This window comes from Equus caballus, chromosome 10, assembly GCF_041296265.1.
Source record: "Equus caballus isolate H_3958 breed thoroughbred chromosome 10, TB-T2T, whole genome shotgun sequence".
NCBI classification, from domain to species: domain Eukaryota; kingdom Metazoa; phylum Chordata; class Mammalia; order Perissodactyla; family Equidae; genus Equus; species Equus caballus.
Window position 1 is genome coordinate 79,504,368 of NC_091693.1, and position 18,585 is coordinate 79,522,952.

Genomic DNA, 18,585 nt, shown 5'->3' on the forward strand with positions numbered 1-18,585 from the left:
TCGAGTAGATCATTGATAAGCTCATAGAGAAATTGGCTTAAACCATCAAAGCTGTGATTTAATTGAAATCTATATAGACTCTTACATCTATTGATTAGAGTAAAAAATTTTAATATTCAAGAACCATTTTTTTAAATAGTAAATAATTGGCTAGAAATAAAACCTTAATATTTTTTAAATTAAGATTAAATTATTCATTTACTCTATTTGTAATCAAGTAAAGTTGAAAACAAATAATACAAAAAGTCACCAAAAATATTTTAACTGCATAGAAATTAAGAAACACTTAAATAAAAAATGAAAACAGATTATAACCTGCCTAGAAAATGATGAAGAGAGAACATTTCATGCCAAATCTTTGGAACATAGAAAAAACTGTATTCATTACTACAGAGTAAAAGCAGAAGCCAAAGGGATTAAGGAATCATCTTAAGAAACTAGGAAAAGAATAACAAAATGAAACAAATAAAAGCACAAAAAGGATAATGCTAAAGATGAAAACCAAAAGAAAGAAAAGCAAAAATTAAAGAAAAAAAGCAACATAAAGGATAAGCAAGTCCAAAAGCTGATTATTTTAAGAAATAAAAGATTAATTCTTTTAGAAGACTGATTTAAGGATCAAGAAAGTAAAAGTAGACAAGACAAAGAGACAAGGTGAGAAAAATAGACAGGATGAGAAAAGAGAGAAAACTACAGAGAGACAGAGGGAAGACAATAAGAGAATATTCAGTTGCAATAGAGGTGAAAACCTAGCAAATAGATGCTTTCGTAGAAGAAGCCATAAACAAATGTCTTCTATTGTAATTGGCCCATTCAAGTTTTCCACTTCTTCCTGGGTTAATTTTGGTAATTTATCATTCCTGGGAGCTTTTTTTCTTTTCATTTTCCTTTCTTTCAGGTTTTACTGTGGTTGAGGATAATCCTATCTCCCCAGTGGCCGGACCACACCTGCATGATGGCTTTGGTTTCTGAGTGTCACACTTTTATAAACCAGTAAAGCTAGGAAGAAGGAAACACTTCAAACAATATGTGAGGAGTAGTTCAAGAAGTGGAGGTGTTTTCCTTGAAGAAAAGACTAAAGGGACCTCACAGCTGTCTTCAAGAATTTGAAGATCCCTTACCAAGATGAGTGGGTAAACATATCCTATAGGGCCCAAGAGAGAATTAAAAACACCTTGCCAAAGACAGGGAACGCATTTGGGGAAATACGAGATTACTCTTCTGGGCCAACATGTCCATTTTGCAATAATTTTCCCTGAATCTGTTGCTTTGTGTGCCCATGCTTGAGTCAAGGGCACTAATTTGCCTACTCATAAGTCCTCAAAATCCCCTCGCATTGCAAAATTTTACTTTCTTGTTTCACTTTTCAGGGGTGTTAAGAGAATTTACTATGATTTGTGGAAGGGCCGAATAGTTTTCCATAACTAAATCACCAATGGCTTTCAGTTTTGTTTGCTTTTGTCATTTTTAGGATATTTAAGCATATTTTGAAGGTCAAGGGAAAGAAACCAATGAAGAGAGAGAGAAGTTATAGAAGGTTTTTGTAGGTTCTATAAAAGTTTTTAAAGCTTAAAGTTATTTCTGGCATCTGAAATTTTCGTTTGGCCCTTTTTACTGAAATTAAACTTGGTAAAAAAAAGAAATTTTAAGGCTTCCGGCTCTCACTAGAGTAATGCTAATTATCAGCCTGTGATACTGGCTGAACTAAAAATATTTCCAATGTCATTTCATGTCCGTTATTGTGACCTATGTATCTATATTTCCACATTTATATGTCTGTATTTCCGTTCTTGGTTAATTTTATAAGAAAACGGGGCACTTTCGATGTAAAGGTATATGATTTATTTTTCTTATGTACCTCAGCATTCTGTCCTACTTACTGGAATACAGTATATTCGTGTAATTGGTACTTTTATCTATCTTCCTTTAAGTATATGCTTTTGGAGGAAGAACACTGAATTATGAATGAGAATGCTGAATTATGAATGCAGAATTTTCAATGTTCTCAAGTAAGAAATAAGCTTAAAAGAGTTTTTAATTTCTAAAATTAATTTTGTGAAATACTGCTTTCTAAGTATCAAGGAAGATAAGTATTAGCAAACTTTTATGGAGTATTCCCTATCTGCCAGGTCTGCCAGGTACAGTTCCCGGTATTTTACATAAAAACTCATACAGTCCTCTAAACAACCCAGTGTGGTTGGTATATTCCAACCAGATGGAATTTTACAGTTGCAGATGCTGGACAAGGGAGAGATGAAGGAACGAGTAGTGAGGGGCACAGCCACTTTGACTCTGGAATCTTTTAACTCCTACGCTCTACAGCTTTTTTAGTTAAAACTAAGCTTTAGAGAGCTTAAGTGCAGTTCGGTCTTTTTGTAAGTAAGTTTGTAAGAGCACGTCTTATAATACAATTTCAGAGCAAGCGGGAAATCCTAAAGGTGAATTAGTCCATCTCTGCGAGAGTTGGTTGTGTGTGTTCCTGAAACTCAAGGACACAAAACCACATAAACAGCTCCAGAACCTGGTATCTGATTCCCGTTTTGGGGTTCTTTTCATAAATTACCTATGTAGTGTCTTTATTTTCTGGTTTTAAAAAATTGGAATATCTGATTTAGATTGACATAAAGGTGGAAAAAAAGAATGGATAACATTTAAGCGAAGTAAACCCAAAATTTTTCTTTTAGAAATATTTCCCTCTCTAAGGTGTAACCAAATATCTGGTCTCTTATAAAATTTCTGCCTTTCAAAGAGCAAATTCTATCATAATTAAATGAATATGTACTCATTCTGTTTATCTGAGCATACATTACACTTTTCTCTTTCAGTCTAAATAGTAATTGGCATTGAAAAATCTCTTCATACTAATATTCTTTAGGGATTGATCAGAATTTTGGAGTTATCTTCTTAAAGAATCAAGAGAAGCTATTGAATCCTAAAAAATTGTTTGCTTACCATCTGATAATACATCTCAGCATGCATTTCAAGAAGAAAAATTGGATTGGGCTTATAATTCTTTCAAATTAAGGAAGAAACATTTATTACCCTTTGGATTCCCACATCTGAATATGCACTTCACCTATTGGATAAAACTGTATCGTAAGCATTCACACATTATTCCTTTTGTACCTCATTGTTGCATCTTCACTGTGAGGTTTTTAAAAATATGTAATTATCTAATTGAGAGCAAACTGGGCTTGTCCATTAAAAGTACAAGCATGTTCCCTTTGATCTAACAATTTTAGTCTGGGGAATTTATCTTAGTGATATACTTGCACACGTGTATATAATTTATGTATAAGTTTATATGGATAATTTATGTATAAGTTTATTCGCTGTGGCATTATTAGCCATAGCAAAATATATGCTAGAAACAATCTAAATGTGCATCAATGTGGGAAATAAGACTGCTTATAGTACAGTGGAATACTAGCAGTTATTAAAAAGTAACAAAAAACAAGGAAACTCGACATATGTGATATAAAAATATCTCCACAATATATGGTTAAGTAAAGAAAATAAGGTGAATATTATTTGCTAACATTTGGGTCAGAAAGGGACAAAATAGTTATATTTGCACTTCTTGTAGATGTGTAAAAAGTTTCTTAAAGGAAACAGCAACCATTTGGTGGGATGGATGGAAAAAAGTTGTAAAAGAGTGCCTTGCTAATTTATATCTTTGTACTTCATGGTTTTGAACTCTGAGAATTTATGACCTTACTTGAGAAAGTGAATTAAAAATTTTAAAATTAAGTGGATAAGGGGGCATGAAAGTTCAGTTAGAGAGGAAAGAGGAAAGAAGTTTAAGTAACATAAAGAGGTGATTGTATGTACAAAGATACATTTGGCTTGATTGTGTAGAACATAAATGCTACATTAATTGTATTGTTATTATTCTAACTATTTAATATTATTTTGCTGAATCTTTAAGTACTATGCAAACTCAATTAATTCCTTCAAAATTGTATGTCATTGTGGTTTTAATGTTCATTTCCCTGATAACTCATGAAGTTCAGCACACTTTTATATGTTTATTGATCATTTGGACATCCTCTTTTGGGAAGTGCCTTGACCATTTTTCTGTTGGGTTGTTTGTCTGCTTTTTTCTTGTTGATCTGGTTGATCTTATTGAGGGGTTCTTTATATAGTCTGGATAAACACACCCTTATCCTTCACTTATTGCAAATATCTTCTCCCATTCTAATTTGCACTTTCATTCTCTTAACAGTATCTGTTGATGAACAGACATTTAAGTTTTATTTATTCCAATTTGTCACGTTTTTTATGGTGAGTGTTTTTAGTGTCATGTGTAAGAAATCTTCCACTTTCTCAAGGTCGTGAAGATATTCTTCTTGATCTTTAGAAGCTTTATTGTTTCCCCTTTTGTAATTATAGCTACAATCTACCCAGTTTGAGGTAGAAGTTAAGACAGATTTTTTAATGGATATTTAAGTGATGCAGCACAATTTATTGGGAAAAAAACAAACCCATCCTCCCCACTGCTCTATAACGTCAATACATCTAGCGTCCATATGTAAGTGGTTCTTTTCTGCACTCTTTTCTATTCTATTGTCCTGTTATCTATTCTTATCTGTCTTTGTACCAGAGACACACCATTGTAATTTCTGTAGCTTTATGCTTCATGTTGTATCTTGTAGAACAAGTCTTACTACTTTGTTTTTCTACATCAGGAGTATCATGACCATCTATATGTGTTTTGTTTTATTTTATTTTTTTGTTTTTTATTTTTCCCATATGTATTTTAGAATCAGCTTGTAATTTTGAACCCACCTTCCCCTAAAAGTAAAGGAGAAAACTGCAGGAAATTTTTTTGAAATCGCCTTAGATCAATATGACCTGGATTTACATTTTTACTATATTGAGTCTTCCAATTCAAGAACCTGATGTATCCCTCCATTCATTTGCTTCTTTTCATTTTCTCAAAAATATTTCAAATATCTCTGTGTAGCAATATTGTACATCTTTTGTTGGATTTCTTCATACTTTATGTTTTTGATATTGCTCTAAATGATATTTCTTAAATATTATTTTCAAACTGCTTGTTACTAGTATATAGAAGTATATTGATTTTTGTGTATTGACCTATTTGGCAAACTCGCTAAATTCACTTACTAATTCTAATAGTTTGTAGATTATTTTGGATTTTCTGCATACATAATTATGCAATCTGCAAGAAATGGGGTATTTTATATCTTCATTTCCAATTGTTTTATTTTCATTTCTCTTTTTCTCTTCTTGCATTGACTGTGAGCTATATAGTCAATGTTGAATAATGGTGGCAGTGCATACTTGCCTCTTTCCAATCTCAAGAAGAAAGCTTTTAATATTTCACCATTGAGTATGATGTTTACTGTAGGTTTTCTTGTAGATACTGTTTATCAGATTAAGGAGGTTTTCATCTCTTCTTAGTTTGCTAAGATTTTAGCATGAATGAATGTTGAACTTATCAGATACTTTTCCTTTTTATATTGAGGTAATCATTTGATTTTTCTCCTTTATTTTGTTAATGTGTGAATTATATCAATTGATTTTTGAATGTTAAACCAACCTTGCATTCTTGAAATAAACTCACTTTGATCATGATAGATTATCTTTTTTATGTATCGTTCAGTTGGTTGGCTAATATTTTGTTTAGGATTTTTGCATCTATATTTATGAAGAGGTCCATCAGTAATTTTACTTTCTTTCAATGTCATTATCAGGCTTTAGTATCAGGATTAATCTGGCCTCATAAAACACCTTGAGCAGTGCTCTCCCGCCCCCCCTTTTAAAAATCCTTATTTTCTAAGAGTAGTTGTGTAATACTGGTGTTATTTCATCCTTCAATTCTCCGTGGAATTTACCAGCAAGGCACCTGGGGCTGAAGTGTTTTATGTGGGAATATAAATTTTTCCTCTGTTGCTTGTAAGATACTTTGTTTGTATTTGGTACTTGATGTTCCTGGGTGTGATTTTCTTTATATTTATCTTCCTTGGGGTTGAGAGAACTTCTGGGATATTTGGCCTGATGTTTTTCATTAGTTTTTTTTTTTTTTTTTAAATTCAAAGAGATCTAGCACAATGCTCTGTAATAGCTGCTGAGTAAACAAAAATGCCTATTTATCAGTAAAGCAGCCACCTTCCTATAATCACTGATGAGAAAGTTATGGGTAAATCCATGAACCTGAAAATGAATCTGCTTCTATGGTGTTCCACAAAGTAATTCATGTACAGAAAGGACTGGAAGAGTGCTCGGGTTGGCTTAGGAGATGCCATATACATTTCGTGATTGTTGTTATTGCTTTTGTTGTGGTATTCTCTTCTCTTTTGCCATACTGACATGTTCCATTTTTAAGGAAAGAGGAAATCTGAAATCCCTTGGTATCAAGTGAACAAAAGCTTTGGCACTGTGTAGACTATGATGAGCAACACTTAAAACCACGACTGAATTGGATAAATTGAGCTTCAAAGTCCAAAGTTTATACTTTCCCTGTCCTTTTCTTTGGAGGATTTAATTACTTAATCTGCCACTTTTCCTTAGGTCTCTCTCACTTGTGTTGCTAAATTACTTCTGGGTTCTCCCAGGTGGCAAATTAGCCATCTAGCTTGAGCACTAAGTGGGTAATAGTGTTTCTTACTAACGCCCTTGGAGGTTGTTTTAGAGTTAAGTAATTTTGTTTTACAAGAATGGGCATGTTTTTGTTCAGAGAATTGGAGAGCACATTTTTCGTTGATAAATAGTGGTATTAGCATTGAACGCAACAGAAATTTAAAATAACTTTGTTTTAAGTATATTAAGTACATAAAATTCTGTGAACTGAAGTTAGATGACACATTATTTAAACTGTTAAATTGATATTAAAGAATTATCATTTTGGGAGATATTTGGTATCACAGTTATGTTTTTTAAAAGACTTCTTTTTTCTTTAGACCCCTACTGAAATATTTATGAACGAAATGATATGATGTCTGGTATTTGCTTCAAATAATATGGCAGGGCCATATGAGTCAGGGCACAGAAAAAACAAGATTGGCAGAGTGGATAATTGCTGAAGCTGGAAAATGAATATTTAAGCTTTCATAATACAACTCTGCCAACTTTTGTAAGTGTTTATGATTATCCCTAATAAAAAAATTTTTAAACATTGGCTAAAATATTAAATGAATTAGTACCATCAAATCCCAAGTTGCTAGAAGAGGCTATCAACACAAATTTAAATTTAATTGTTGTAGTGTCCAGTTCCATGAAGGCAAGATTCATGGCTTAAGCTACTTTATATCCTGGACCTTTATATCCTTTACCTGTAATATTGTAGAAGCTCAATGTATGTTTTTTGGATGAATTAATGATCTTTATTCTTGTTACTATAATAAATTTGCAGTGAATCATTTCCAGCAAATACCACATATCCATGTAAATTATATGTTATTCGAAACTTCTCAGTAAGTAGCACCTGCCAATCATCAAATTATTCAGGCCAAAAACCTGGAGTCATCCTTGGTCCCTCTCTTTGCTTCATCCTCCATGCCTGGTCCATCACCAAACCCCATGGGTTCCCCTTCCAAAATGCACCCCAGATCTGGCCACCTCTTGCTACCTAGTTCAGTCTTCCGTCCTTTACTGCCTGGACAACTGGAACAGTCATATGCTGCTGGTTGGAAGAACATGTGCAATCCAGAGTTCTACTATTCTCCCAGTCTCCACTTTTTTCCTTCCACAGCCTATTCTCCAGGAAAATCCTGAATGATTTTTTAAAATGTAAATCAAGGTATGTCACTATTCCTCATAAAACCAGTCAGTGATTCACATTGAACTTGGAATACAATCCACACTTCTTATCCAACACGGTCTGCATGTTCTGCCTCACTTAGTATGTGTGTCAGTCACTCAGTTCTGTTCACTGAACCCAGGCATATCAGGCATCTTCTGCCTTGGGACCATTGTCCTTGTTTCCTTTGCCTGCAGTCTCTTCCCCAAGTTCTCTGCATGACAGGACATTTAGTTCTCAGTTCAAGTTGTCAGCTCCTCAGAGATACCTTCCCTGATGTGTAGTTCCTTCGTAGCACTGATTACAACCCACCTGGCCTATTTACTAGTTTATCATACATTTCCTCCACTAGAAGCCCTGTGTCTCTCTCTCCTCATCTCTCCGGAGTCCATCCCAGTGCCTAACTCACAAAAGCCACGTTTCATTGAAATCTGAGACGTGATCAATTGTAAGATGCAGCATTATAGTATGGGCAACCAAGAAAGTAAAACACTGCAAATTAAACTATGGCACAATGCTAAAGGCTATTGATTGTAAGACAATCTTGACTTTTGAGATATTAAGATGTTGAAAAAATGTGTCTTTGAGTTGATGAAATATAAATCTTGTTGCGTAAATAAATGAATGCACTTTGCTTAATCATGTTACTTGTTTGCTGGTGGTCTTTTGAGGAAATTATTCTGAAAAAGATAGCCATGTAGAGGTCAAGAGTTGCATAGGTCATGAGTAGCATTTTATTATAAAAAGGGGATATTGTTAGTATGAAGAAGTATGAGTAATTCAAAGGATTGGATGAGTACTTGTTCCAAACTGTCAGTTACTAGCTTACCAGCAATGATTCAAATTTTGTAGGTCTGGGGTGGGCCAGGAAACTTGAGTTCTCAACAAACACCGTAAGAGACTCATGCAGTTGTCCTGGAAGTAGATTCAGGCCCTATTCTGTAAAAGGAAGGAAGACAGAAAAGATGGGGACAGACAGAGATTGGGAGAGTTGGTAGTGGGAAGATGAGGGAGTATGATCATATTGCTTCTGTCATTTAATAAGTGAGACCATTTGGCTCAGTGTAGTTGGGTAGGGATTTTGAAGCTTTCGGAAAGAAGAGAAGATATAGAATAGGCAAAACGCAAAGAGTATTAAAGTGTAAGGAAATTGCGTGTTCTATGGAAATGGAACAGGTTGCAGGCAGATTTGAGAAACACTGAAGAGGAAGACACAGTATTTGGTTGAATCTTATCTGCAAGGCATGTGGTGAGGCAGTGAACACCCACTGCTGAAGGAGTGACAGGATAACCTGCCCCCTTGAGCTGCCTTGGGTTGCTCTGTTCCCTAACCTGCATTCCATTTTTATAAGACCAGACTGTTCCTTGGCGCCTGTGAAGTTACTGCTTCCATTGTTATCATTTATTTAGCTAAAATAAATAAACTTATAGGTGAGGGAAGCTAGATTAAAACATTGACCTGGGAGTAAAAAATTGCGGCTCTTACCCCCTAAACTAGACTGCTCCCCAATAAACAAGTCACTTGAGTTGGCCCAGGTCAGCTCTTTCTTTGTGGAATGAAAAGAAATTGTCTTTCACATGCTGAAAACCGAAGTTTTCTGTTTTCATAGGAATATAGTCCAGACTCCTAAGAGGCTTCATGCTCTGATCTCAGTTCATCCATACAGCCCTATCTTTCTCTTTGGCCCACTTTGTTCTCCAGTCATACTGCTCATCTTTCAGTCTCTAAGGCTGTCATCTTAAGTTAGGATGCAGGGACCTTAGGGCAGTGCACATTTGATCCACCTGGGATGTGGGAAAAACATGAGTATCCCTGCTGTAGTGTACTATGCTCTGTTACTTCCAGACCTTTGCCCATGTTGTATCTTCTGTCTGCTGGAAACACCTTCACCCTTGTTTGAGTAAGTCCTACTAATCTTAAGATCTCAACTTGAAACCTCACTTCTTCCAAGAAGCCTTTATTGACCCTCCCAAGTGTGAGGTCACCCAGCACCCCCCAGTAGCCTCACTTGACACCCTGTACTCTCCCCGTTGGGACACTCACCGCTTTGTATCACGATTGCCTCTTTATTGATGGGCATGTGTAAAGCTTCAGTGCCTCACCCCAGGACCTGGCTCAGAATCAGGCTTGATAAATGTCAACAGAATGTTAAAAGAGGAAACGTATTAATTTTTTAAATATGTTATATTCTTCATTAAGCCAATTTCTTATAATGTCACACATGGCTTCTATTTAACAATCTTCTGAGGACTTCTGTCGTGAGCTGTAACTGGAAAAAATTTATTGCAAAACATTATTTGGGTTATAATAACATTATCATAACTGTAATAATTGTAATAAAATCTGATTGTAACTATAAGCAGACTCATCAAGAAAAGTGGAAAAAACTTGCTTTGGGTTAATATTTGAAAAATCTCTCTGGACCATGTTTTGTACAATAGTAGCATAAAATTATGTTAATAATTTACACTTTCAGCAGGTCGGTATGAAGAAGGAGGTTTATCCAAAGCCAGACTCTTTCATCCCTTTATCAGTCTGGCTCATGTCCTCTACTGGTATTATGTATATCCTTCCCATGCATCCTTCAGCCTATAGCTTCTTAACTCTCTTTCCTCAAGTCTGTGCCAGGTAAACAGCAAAGTTAGAAGTTACTATGAGTTTATGGTTTTTTTTACTTGCTCCTTGTGGTGCCATTTTTCTTTTCCCAGACCATGTGGCTTTTCCCCATTCATACCTCAGTCCTCAAAGGGTCAACATGTTTTGCCTTCTCAGAATGTCAGGTTCGCCCAAGTGAGAAAGAAATGGTTTAGCACTGGTTGCCGTTCGGAGCTTTCACTGCCTCCCTCTGCTACGTTAGGATGGGCCAAAAGAGATTATGATGCCATGAATATAAAGAGTTCTTGGTTGCTACTTATGGCAAACATTCTAGGTTCTCCATATTTCAAAGTAGTTTACTTTCTTCATATTTTAAAATTTAGTTGTGTCCACATTTTGTGCTTTAATCTTAGACTGTAATCTTTAATGCTAGCCATCTCTAGAATCCCATACCAAATGCTAAATATAGCATTCCAATATATTCTTCTTGTCTCCCCTAATCTATCTCTGTGGTCCTTTGAAGAAATTCACCTTATAAATTACCTCAGTAATTTTAGAACTCAGTAGTAGCCAGATCTCATAAGGATTATTTTTTTACGTTGTTGTGATTGGTTTAATTTTCTTCCTTAAGCCTGTGGCTTAGGTCCACGTAAGTTCATGAATATAATGATAGAGAATGTTTAAACATGCTATAAATCATTTTGGAAACATTATATAGTGATTAATTATTTTGGTACTGCTAATATAGGTATCATACTAATTACCATTTATGATGTTAGGAATCATGAAAAATGACAGATAATCCTTTACTGTGATTATGAATAGGCAATACTGAATGAAAAAAGAAAAAAAAGAGAAACTTAATAACCAGTGCCTTTTTTTTCCCTCTCCCATCTGCTCTCTCACACAGGTACAACTTGGCCAAGTAGAAATCAAATGCCCTATCACAGAATGTTTTGAGTTCCTGGAAGAAACAACGGTTATCTATAACTTAACGCATGAAGACTCCATCAAATATAAGTACTTCTTGGAACTTGGCCGCATTGATTCCAGCACCAAGCCATGTCCTCAGTGCAAGCACTTTACAACCTTCAAGAAAAAGGGACATATTCCCACCCCTTCCAGATCAGAAAGCAAATACAAAGTAAGCATGTTCACCAGAGTTGTGGGTTAGATGTCACATGATGGGAGCAGCCAAATTAGGCCAACTTGTGGTGGGCATTAAGTGGGCTTCCTTCCCTTACCGGAGTCTAAGGTGAGTATATATTGACCATGGTTTGAAAATGTGTGGTTTGGGGAGGCTGAGGATAAGAGAGCACTCTTGAGGATTTAATTAAAGCTTTTCTTTGACTTTAACCGTGTTTAAAATTCATCTAGTAGCCTAATTGAAAGGCTAATCTTAAAGTTATTGTCATTACCATTACTAAATATTTAATAAATACTAAGACTTTTTTTAAATTTTAGTATAAGCTCGACTTTTTTGAGGGGACCAAATGTGAATCTCCTCTGGCTCTGTCTATAATGAGTGAAAGTAGTATAAAATACTCTTCATTCATTTATTCAGCAAAAACAAAATGCCAGGCAGTGTGCTAAGTTTGGGCTGTACAAATGTGATGTCGTCCTTGCTCCTGTTTTTGTGCCGGCTGGTGTCCTTAAGTCATGACTATCAGGAAAAACCTTTCTTTTTCTTCTCTAAAAAGTGCATGTATGATGTTACAAAATTGTATAACTAAAATAATACCCTTACAGTGATTTTGAATGCTGACTTAATAGCAATAGAATATTTTAATTTGGCTCTGTATATTCTTAGATTATTTTTGTTATTTTTATTACAATTATGTTACTGATGTCATCAGAAATTATTAGTTTTAGAAAGGCTTGTTATTTTATGACAGGATAGTTGAATTTTTTCTAAATTATATTTAGAATTATAAATTATGTATATATTTTATATATTACATATACTAATAATTTATATATTTATAAAATATATATTTATATATATAAACATACTATACTATTTTGGAATTTGCAATTATTAAAACCCTATAAATAATTGAATAAAAGTGGAAATAATTTAAAAATATATTGTTCTTATGAAATGAGTAAAAGGAGGTGTAATTTCAGGTACAATTATAGCAATAGTAAAATGTTATAGGTCTTCTTTCATCCAAAATCACCATCGGGTTGTGATGAGCATAATTTATCACAATGCGCACGTATAGGGAATGAACTATGGAAGAATTGAAAAATATAAGATCTTATATTTGTATAATTCTGAGTGAACCAAGGGCACCCTGATAACATTTCCCAATGTCAGGCTTCCTCCAACATCTGTCAATTGGGTTGTAGGTAAGAGGAGTAGGGGGCAAATGGGTCAAGACCTCAGGTCTAGTCAACTCATTTTGTTTTACTTTTGATGAGCAAAAGAGAAGGAAATTTGCTTTCGGGAGAGGAGGAATTCAGTACAAAATAAATGTTGTTGGCCATGAAACAGTTAAAATCCTTGGGAATAGATGAGGAATGAAAATCCCAATATAAGGTGAAACTACTAAGCAACTTTCAAGAAAAATAAAGCTACCGCAGAACTGAGGATGATTATGTTTGTGACTCTTCTTTACTTTTGTAGAAGAGATATCTACAATAGAAAAGGAAAATTACCCCACTGTTCTATATTGTATAAAGTTCCAGGGATAATTCAAGCAATTCCTGAAGCAATGATTTTGACTATTTAGTATGTTTGTATCACATTTTTCTTCATTAAACTCCAGACTCTTATATGAACATTAACCATCTGATTTACATGCCTATCTATACCTGTCTGCATGTTATGAGTAAAGAGAGCACAGACATGGACACTCCAGCACACCAACTGTGACATTCATGATTATAGTGTAGCACCCTAAACTGAGACAAATGTCTTCATTCTTTTTGGCGAACCAATGGATATTTTTTAGGTTTGCTGTATTTTTTAAAAATTCAGTTACCCTAATAATGAAACTGACTTCCAAATTGGTATAGTTTTTCATAACTTTAAGATTAGTGAATTCAAGCACTTGAATGTAATAAATTGAATCATAAGGCAACAGAAACAGAAAAAAAGTTTACTAGTAATGTCTAACATGTCTGAGCAATGTAAAATCTCTTTATAATATTGTTTACAGCCTAAAGTAGGTTTTGTATCTATTGATAAAACCCTTGTAATGTATATTTCAATATTATTCTTTGTGAGTCATTGAGTTACAATATTTTGATCCAGGATGTCATTTTTTGAGCATTTATTATGGCTTCTGCTGTCAATTTGGAAGTACGTAACATAGAAAGTTAAAATTGCTTGAAAGTATTATAGGTATCTTATAGCAGCAACTAACCTTTGAGTACATCTCACATGAAATTTGAGATCTAAAATATCATAGTTGGAGGTTTCATTTGAATAGGCTTTTGTAAATACCATTTGTTAACTTTTTGTACTCAGCAGATGGAAAAGGGGTAAACAGAATATATCAACAAGCAGTAACAAGAAGTCTTAGGTGCCAGGTTATCCTTCCAGGCCCTCACTCAACAACTCCCTTCTGGCAAAAGTTTGAGTAAATAGAGTGTTTCTTTATGTTCTGAACTCTGCAAACTCATACTATATCAAATAGAACGAGTGTGTTCCTGAATTGAGAGATTTACATTGAGACAACCTCAGCTTTGGTCAAATCCAGTCTTTCTTATTCATAATATTTCTACCTTCTTGTCCCTGTAACTCTTGTCACGAGGCCAAAAAGTTTTACCGTTCCATTTCTACAAGGTAATTTTAATTTCAAACTAGAAATCTAATTCGTAACATCAACAGTTCCTATTATTTATTAACACAACTCCAACTGCATATAAATTCAGGGAAAAGTTAGCAGTGGGAAAATAGAAATATTGAAGTTGTGGCTCTAATGGTACTCATGTGATGCCTGGAGACAGAACCCAAAGTTTTTCTCCATAGCACTTATCCTCTGGGATTTTATGGTATTTTTGTGAGGTTATTTGCTTAAAGTTTTTCTTTCCCACTGGTCTCTAGGAGTCCAGGTCCAGGCTTGCTTATTGCTGATAACTTGTGTCAAGCATTATGGCTGGTAGAGTATACTGTCAAAATAATTTATTTGTTGAAGGAACTGATAAGTGGGCCAATGCATAAACGACAATGTGTACTATAATAAATATAGGTAGAAAATGCTGAGAGCGTAGGAGAAGAAAGGACAGGAGAGACTGAGAAAGCTTCATTAAAGAGTAAACACATTAAACTAAGGATTGAAATGTTGAATTTGCCAAGCTGGAAAAAGTGGGTCAGAGCACTGGCTGCAAACTAGATTCAAACTCTCAGCCTGCCACATAGTAGCTCTGTAACCTGGAGTACAGCTCCCAGTTGTTTAACTGGGGTAGTAATAGTCCCTGTCATGAGGGTATAGTAAGGATTAAATGAGATCACATATATAAAGTGCTCAGCACCACGTCTGATACATCCTAAGTGCTCAACTTGTACTATGAACTTTTATACTTATTATCATTAGAAGTCAAGGGCAGCAGACTGAGCAACTGTGGGTTATTGGGAGGGGAATGGAGGAGTCAAAAAGAATAGAGATGCAATAAAAGATTGGGTGACTGGTGATGGTGGGAGTAAAGGAGGGATGAAATTGACGTTATCTTGAGGAAGAGGAGCAGGTTTGGGGAGTAGAAAACTAATTCGATTTGAAATGTGTTGGTGACGTTAAGTTTGAAGACCCTTTGGGTCCTGAAAGAAGAGATGTCCAGGAAACATGGATCCTATGCTCAGGAATGATCTGATGGAATCATTAATATTTGAGGGGGATGGTCATTGAGTTCAGAGAAATGAAAAAAATACATGCTTTGGGAGATAGGGAAAGTTATAGTTGTTCTTCATGGAAGAGGAGAGGATTGCAAATAATTAAATATAGTTATTTTACTCCTAGGTGTTTTACTGAGGTAGGTACAGCTCTAGATTCCCGTCTTATTCCAAGTGTAGACCAAGAAATGATCCCCTTTTCATATTGATTTGGAGTGAATTGAAGGCCATGCATAAATCAACACAGGGAACAGATTAGAGGTAATTCTCCTTATGGTTTCCTTGAGGCAAAACTAATAATAATCCCCACTCTTCTTCCCATAAACATTAAACAGAACCTTGATAATTCACAAAAGGGTACTTTGACTCATCACAAGGTGAAAGAAAAAAGCCAGTAAAATGTCTTGGGGAAATTCTATTCTTACCTTATATCTTTAGCATTCGTTTTTCTCTCTTGGAATTATAAACCCTCTGGGTAGAAATCACATTTTATAAAACTGCCCAAGTACATTATTTCCTTGAGTGGTAAAATAACTTTTCTAAGGGCTTTAAGATTATAATCAAATCAATGGGTTTGTTGTTCCTAATTGGTGTACTTTGAAATGTGCTTATGTGAAAGGCTGGAATTCTGGTAATATTCAGTTTCCCCTCTGCCTGTGTCTACTATTCAACCTTCTCTGACCTGTCCTGTGCTCCAAAAAGTTGCCTCTTTGGACTACTTCTCCAAACTCCCTTACCATCTCAGTTTCTATTTGGGTTCAGCCAGGGGTTGGCACTGGCAGGAGATGGGAGGATGGAAGGAGAGGATATAGGTGCCTTACTTCCTCCCTCCCTTTCCTAATTCAGTGCAGAGCTCTGGCAGTAGCTGTGTCCCTCCATGACTGTAGCTTCCCCCTAGGTGGTCCATCCTCCACATTTCCAGTTCTCACTGGGCTCCAGAAACTTCTTTCCACCCTTGTCTCTTAGGCCCTAGGAGTGGCAATGGCTTCCCACTGTTTCTGCTTCTGGGGGCCTCCTAATCCTTGGTTTGTTCAAATCCCAGCTGCACCTCTTCAGCTGTGCTTATAATAAACAATTTTCATTTTAAAATAAATAAATAAATAACGTGCATAAGCTTCCTTCTAGCAAAGATGATTTGAGAAAATTCTTTTCCATATATAAAAGTGTTCGAAGCTTTCCCATGAAAGTATGGTTAGTATGCTACTTTCCTCTTCTGTTTTAGCCTGACACCATCATTTTAAGTTGACAGTGTTTACAAATTGAGAGTCAGATTGTGCATCAGCCCTGCAAGGTCAGTTTAGCTCATGACACACACTGATTTCTCTTGGCATTAATGCATCATTGATGTCAGGAACCGATGGATCACAAGTATAGTTTCTTAAATGATTGTTGCTGGCATAGATTTGCGAGGGAGATAAAGATGTAGTTGTCTAGTCTGGTTTAAAGAAGCCAGTTTAAACAGAGGGCATGTTGTACATTTTACCTTTGAAAAAGTGTGTAACACTGAGCTATGATGCAGGCCTACTAAATTTGTTAGGATGCATTTCTCCCTCTAGTCACCAATGAGATGCTTTGCTAAAATTGTTCTTTGTTTGCTTTCTTGATTCATAAAATCATCATAATATTTTATAGAGTCTTTACTTGAGCTTGAACTTCTAACAACAAGAGCCAGATATTTGGAATTCATTTGATATTTTAGCCTATATCTGACCTTAAAAAAAATTTCATTTGATATTTTAGCCTACATCTGACCTTAAAAAAAAAATAATCAAGGCTCACAGCTACTATAAATTGCCTGCAATGGGATTGAGAACTGTTTGGTTTTCACTTCATCACATCATCCTTTGGGTCTTCAGCACTGGAGACAAGTAAAGAATCTTTTCTGTCTGAGGCCCCACTGGATAGTGGGTGAAAGTAAGCCGAATCTGGTGTTTATTTTAAGATGGTCTGGAGGATGGTTAGGACTGCATTTCTTACCCACCACACTGTACTTCTGCCTTCTCATATGTATGCTCTCACATCTGTAAGGGAACCTGATGCAGCTATCCACGCAGTGTATAAGTCCTCTCCTCAAAATGCCTGTCACTTGGCCATTCATCAGACACTGATTGAACACCTCCGCTGTTTAGGAACTCACTACTTATAAAATCATTCCCTTCCATTTTGAAAGGACTCATGGTTCCCTTCAGCCTGAGATCTCTCTCTCCTGCTTTCACCTGTTGGTTGCAGAGAACACTCCCATTTCCTCGTGGACACAATGTGGTTAGATGGCCCTCCTGCTACTTTACATGAGTATCTCTGTGAGGTGTTAGCCTTATTGTACTGTGTTCAGAATGGAGTGTCCCAGTCAAAAGAGGATGATGCGACAATGTGCTGGCTAGTGAGTTTGGGCTACACAAATCAGAGCAGAATCTTCCAGTACCTTTTATATTCATCTGTGAAGAGGTGGGTCCTCAGACAAGAAATAGACTCAGATAGACACTTCTCTGGGCCTTGCTTTCTAGGTTTAGAGGAAAACTCTATAAATGCTTAAAGGTGTTTCCAGGCAGTGGGAGCAAGATGGAACAGTGTTTGTTATGGAACAGTGACCCTCAAATTAGGAAGAAAAGACTCTTTCAAAGGACAAAAGCCCCATTCCCAAGTTCTGATGTGCTGCCCTAGAAAAGCATGCCTCCCTGTTGAAAATAAAAGCTAGTATTGAAGTGAATGTATTGTGCTGGCAAACCAGGATGAGTGAGGTCGGTGAGGTTGTTTATATGAATCAGCACTGTATCTCCATATAGCTTATCTTATCATGTGACACTCTGTGTTTTTGTCCTCGTTAGGTGCCCACCTTTAGGAAAGTTTCTCTTTCATTTTCCAGCTTAGTTTCAGCTGTGCTGTGAGCAATTAAGTGAAAGGTCACTTGGCCACATTTGGGCTGTGTTCAGGGAACAATACCTCATGAAGCCCACGTGTTACTGGCACCACAGTCAGGGAGAGATCACCTAGCAGGAGGTGAAATCTTAGAGAATAAGAATCAAGGCAAGAAGTCAAGCCCTGTTTCCCATGTGGAGAAGCTCTTGCTGTAGGCATTGATCTTGTAAGGGAGCAGACAGTGCTTCCTTGAAATATTTGAAGCCATGCATCAAACACTCCTTTTCTCCTCTCTAACACCCTGTGGTTCTTCACAATCTTCTCCTCTTCAAGAAAACTATCTTAAATTCTTAGGAAAATTTTATAACTACAAGATTTCCCTATTATTTACATATTGATCTGTTTCTTTAGGACACACCCTAGTCTGACAGCTGTTTTACATGTTTCATGTAAATACCACAGTGTATTTTGAGAGACACATCAAGAGTATAGGAACATCAATGCAAGGCTAATTGGATCCTCTTGGACATT

General features: G+C 35.8%; 1 protein-coding gene across 2 annotated transcripts in view; it reads left to right on the top strand.

The window, feature by feature from the left end:
• RNF217 (ring finger protein 217) overlaps positions 1–18,585 on the top strand; it is a 110,931-nt gene that overhangs the window by 61,023 nt on the left and 31,323 nt on the right. For both annotated transcript variants that reach the window (XM_070225476.1, XM_014734768.3), the window contains exon 2: positions 11,272–11,505. In XM_070225476.1, coding sequence (XP_070081577.1) covers positions 11,272–11,505 — 234 coding nt within the window. The remainder of the gene's footprint in view (positions 1–11,271; positions 11,506–18,585) is intronic.